The sequence below is a fragment of the Thalia democratica genome, chromosome 1 (genome assembly GCF_965202585.1).
Source record: "Thalia democratica chromosome 1, ktThaDemo2.hap1.1, whole genome shotgun sequence".
NCBI classification, from domain to species: domain Eukaryota; kingdom Metazoa; phylum Chordata; class Thaliacea; order Salpida; family Salpidae; genus Thalia; species Thalia democratica.
This window is the reverse complement of record NC_139165.1, coordinates 35654889-35658813: the sequence shown is the minus strand read 5'-3', so window position 1 is coordinate 35658813 and position 3925 is coordinate 35654889. Positions and strand designations below refer to the sequence as shown.

The 3925-nt window shown below is 39.3% G+C and overlaps 1 protein-coding gene across 1 annotated transcript; it reads left to right on the top strand.

The window, feature by feature from the left end:
• The first annotated feature begins 962 nt into the window (after window positions 1-962).
• On the top strand, window positions 963-2605 carry LOC145835523 (uncharacterized). Its single transcript, XM_082943169.1, has 2 exons — window positions 963-1372; window positions 1648-2605. The coding sequence occupies exons 1-2, from the start codon at window positions 963-965 to the stop codon at window positions 2603-2605; spliced, it is 1368 nt and encodes a 455-aa protein (XP_082799295.1).
• Window positions 2606-3925: the final 1320 nt, after the last annotated feature.

Genomic DNA, 3925 nt, shown 5'->3' with positions numbered 1-3925 from the left:
TTATCTGCATTAGATTTTTTAATTGTTTAATATGTTTCAAATTATATAAATATGTTTCATTCTATTTGAATAAGAAATTATTTGTTAATTGTAGAAAGATATTTTCTTGAATATTTTTCTGAATTTAGTATATGTGTTACTTAAATCGTAACTGATTCAAAAATATTGAATAAGTTAATTGATTCAAATATATTGAATAAGAAAGATTTGACACTTATCAATGATGACACAGATGATCACAAAGATGACACAGAAGATCACAAAGATGACACAGAAGATCCCTGAAGAACTTTCATGATCTCCCCTTGGGGTTGGAGCTGATTTAGCATTAGCTCTGTAAAACCTTTGCCGACCACCACTGCCTTGTGGTTGCTTTTGGCTAAGCAAAGGCTTCGGGAGTAAACCCTGAGGAAAAATCAGACATGGTAAAGTCTTAAACACGGGGGTAGAGGAAACTCCGAAGAACTGTACTTCTATTCCTCTAGGAGATGCAAAACTCTGATCAAAAAACCGTAGTCGGAGCCACGTAGGCGGTCTGACTTTGTATTCAATGTCATTCCGGCAGCTCCTGCGACAATGATGAATCTTGGCTGTATCAGCTTTGCTGTTTCGCTGAGCTCTTCTCACTGTGGAGAGTGAGATCCTGCTGCATGGGCAACAGCTGGAATCTCAATGTTATACCCTGGCTTTGTGCTTGGAGAGGTTTACTCCAGCTTCGCAGGTTTTTCGCGAAGACACAACACGGAATACGGCAGTTACCGGTGATAAGCCTAATCCTGTTTAGCGAAAGGATGGGCGCCAGGGGTCGTATTCGTCGGTAGGAGGAATTTTTTAGTTCCACTGAACAACCACCGCCTGCCTTAAGCTGAGCAGCCCTCAGCCAATAAGGTGTTGTTCCGCCACAGTTTACCTTCCTCATTGGGTGAATGGGGATAGCTTTAAATGAAAAGTAAACTGAAACTATGTCACCTGACAAACATAAACATAAAAAGAGACCCACTCTTAAACTGGGAAGCTGGAACGTTCGTACCATGACTACTGGTATGGACCCCGAAAACATAAATGATGCAAGAAAAACTGCTATTATAAATAACGAACTTCTTCGTCTTAAAGTTGATATTGCAGCTCTTCAAGAAACGCGCCTTGCTGGTCAAGGCTCAATTAAAGAAATTACGCTATACACTGACGAGCAAATTAAAGATACTTTTTATGAAAAGTTAAATCTCGTAGTGAATAAATTGCCAAAAAACGACCAACTTGTTATTCTGGGTGATTTTAATGCAAGAGTTGGATCTGATCACGACTCTTGGGCTCCCTGTCTAGGACATTTTGGTTTTGGAAGAATGAATTCTAATGGTCAACGCCTTTTAGAGTTTTGTCATAAACAGAACCTCTGTGTTACCAATTCATTTTTTAAAACTAAATGGCAGCATAAAGTATCTTGGAGACATCCCCGTTCTAAAAACTGGCACCAATTAGACCTTATCTTAGTGAGACGCCATCGTATTAACGATGTTCTGTTAACTAGATCATATCAAAGCGCAGACTGCAACAGCGATCATTCTTTGGTCTGCTGTAAAATGCACATCTCAAAAAAGTTCATGCACAATTCAAACAATTTAGCTCGTAAAGTTCGACTAAATGTAGGTGCAATGCGGGAAAAGGAAAATATCAAAAAGTTCCCAACTCTGATGCCATCTGTCTCTTCGTCGGACACATCTCTTCTGAGTCTTGGTCTAGGATCGAAAAAAGTATATATCAGAATGCCTTTGAAACTTTTCTAAAGAACAAACATGCCAACAAAGACTGGTTCGAAGAAAATATCAATATTTTATCTCCTCTTTTAAAGAAAAAGCGACAGGCTCATGTTGATTATCAACGTGACCCAAGTAACACGTGTCTTAATAGACTTCGTGAAGCCAGAAAAATTTTTTGGAGGGCAGCTAGAAAATGTGCTACTGAGTTTTGGTTAAAGGCTAGTGCCCGTATTCAGGCTGCTGCTGACAGAGGAGATACCAAATCAGTCTACGAAGGAATAAGAAAAGCAGCTGGACCAACAAAGAGGTCAATATCACCTTTGTTATCTGAGACTGGTGAAATCTTACACAGTAGGAATGAACAGTTGAGTAGATGGGTTCAACACTTTTCCCTTCTGTATTCTACACAGAATATTGTTACTAATGATGCCCTTAACAAAATGGATAGTCTACCAATGATGGATGACCTGGATAGCGTACCAACTACTGAAGAACTCAGTAAAGCCATTAATATGATGGCTCCGTGGAAAGCTCCAGGTAGTGACGGCATACCAGCGGACTTGGTCCGCAATTGTAAGTCATGCTTGTTACCTCATTTACATGATATTTTAGCCAAATGTTGGAGAGAAGGTATAGTGCCACAAGACATGCGTGATGCTAAGATCATAGTCTTATATAAAAACAAGGGTTCAGATCGGACTGCAATAGTTACAGGGGAATTTCTCTTCTTGCGTTTGCTGGTAAAGTTTTTGCAAGAGTGGTTCTTCCTCGTATTCAGAAACTGGCTGAAAGAGTATATCCTGAGTCTCAATGTGGATTTAGGTCTAAAAGATCTACCACCGACATGATTTTTTCTGTACGTCAGTTACAGAGAAATGTAATGAGCAGAACATGCCTTTGTACATCGCTTTCATTGACCTCACTAAAGCCTTTGACTTGGTAAGTAGAGAAGGACTATATGCTATACTGCTGAAAATTGGATGTCCTCCAAAATTATTCAAAATTGTGAAGTTTTTTTATACAAACACAAGGGCAACCATTCAATATGATGGTAGTGTATCTGATTCATTTGAAATCAAAAGTGGGGTAAAGCAAGGCTGCGTACTTGCTCCAACTTTGTTTGAAATCTTCTTTTCGATGCTATTAAAGCATGCTTTTAATTCATTAACTACTGGAATCAAGCTTCATACAAGAACTGACGGACACCTTTTCAACCCTTCAAATCTAAGAGCTAAGCGAAATCTGAAGAAAGTCACCATACGTGATCTTTTATTTGCTGACGATGCTGCACTCGTGGCTCACTCCGCCCAAGACCTGCAGACACTGCTGAATCAGTTTTCTTCGGCATGCTCGGATTTCGGCCTTACTATAAGCCTTAAGAAGACTAAAATTCTAAGTCAAGGAACAAATATTTTACCATCAATCAAGATCAATTGTAAGGATATCGAGAATGTAGATAACTTTGTATACCTTGGCTCAAGTGTTGCGTCAAACGCATCATTGGACAAATAAATAAATAGTTGCATTGGCAAAGCATCAGGCACTTTCGCTCGCTTGACTGCAAGAGTTTGGGATAACCAAAAGCTAAGCATTCGAACAAAGGCTAACGTTTACCGTTCCTGTGTCTGCAGTACTCTGCTTTACGGTAGCGAGACATGGACGTTACCTAGCGTACAGGAGAAGAAAATCAATACCAAAGATCACCAATGAGGAAGTATTGAGACGTACTGGTCTTACCACTATGTACTTTACCCTCAGTCAGCGCAGGCTTTGCTGGCTCGGTCATATCCTGAGAATGAATACTGAGCGGATCACAAAGTTTCTATTGTATGGCGAGTTGGTCGTTGTCAAACGAAACCGAGGACGTCCTAAATTACGTTTTAAGGATGTATGCAAGCGCGACCTAAAAAGCTTGAACATTGGAACTGATGATTGGGAGTTGCTTGCAAATGACCGTGCCAAATGGAGATCAACTATACACAAAAGACTGCAAGAAAGAGAAAAGGAATATTTTAGAAAAACGAAGAAGAAGATAAAGAAATAAGAAGCAGAATGAATTTAATTGTTTTTTTTTTTTTTTAAACATGTAATTTTTTTCTCTGTGCACAACACGCATAGCCGATCTTGGCTGATAGCGGGCCTTATTATTATTATTATGTTTCAAATGT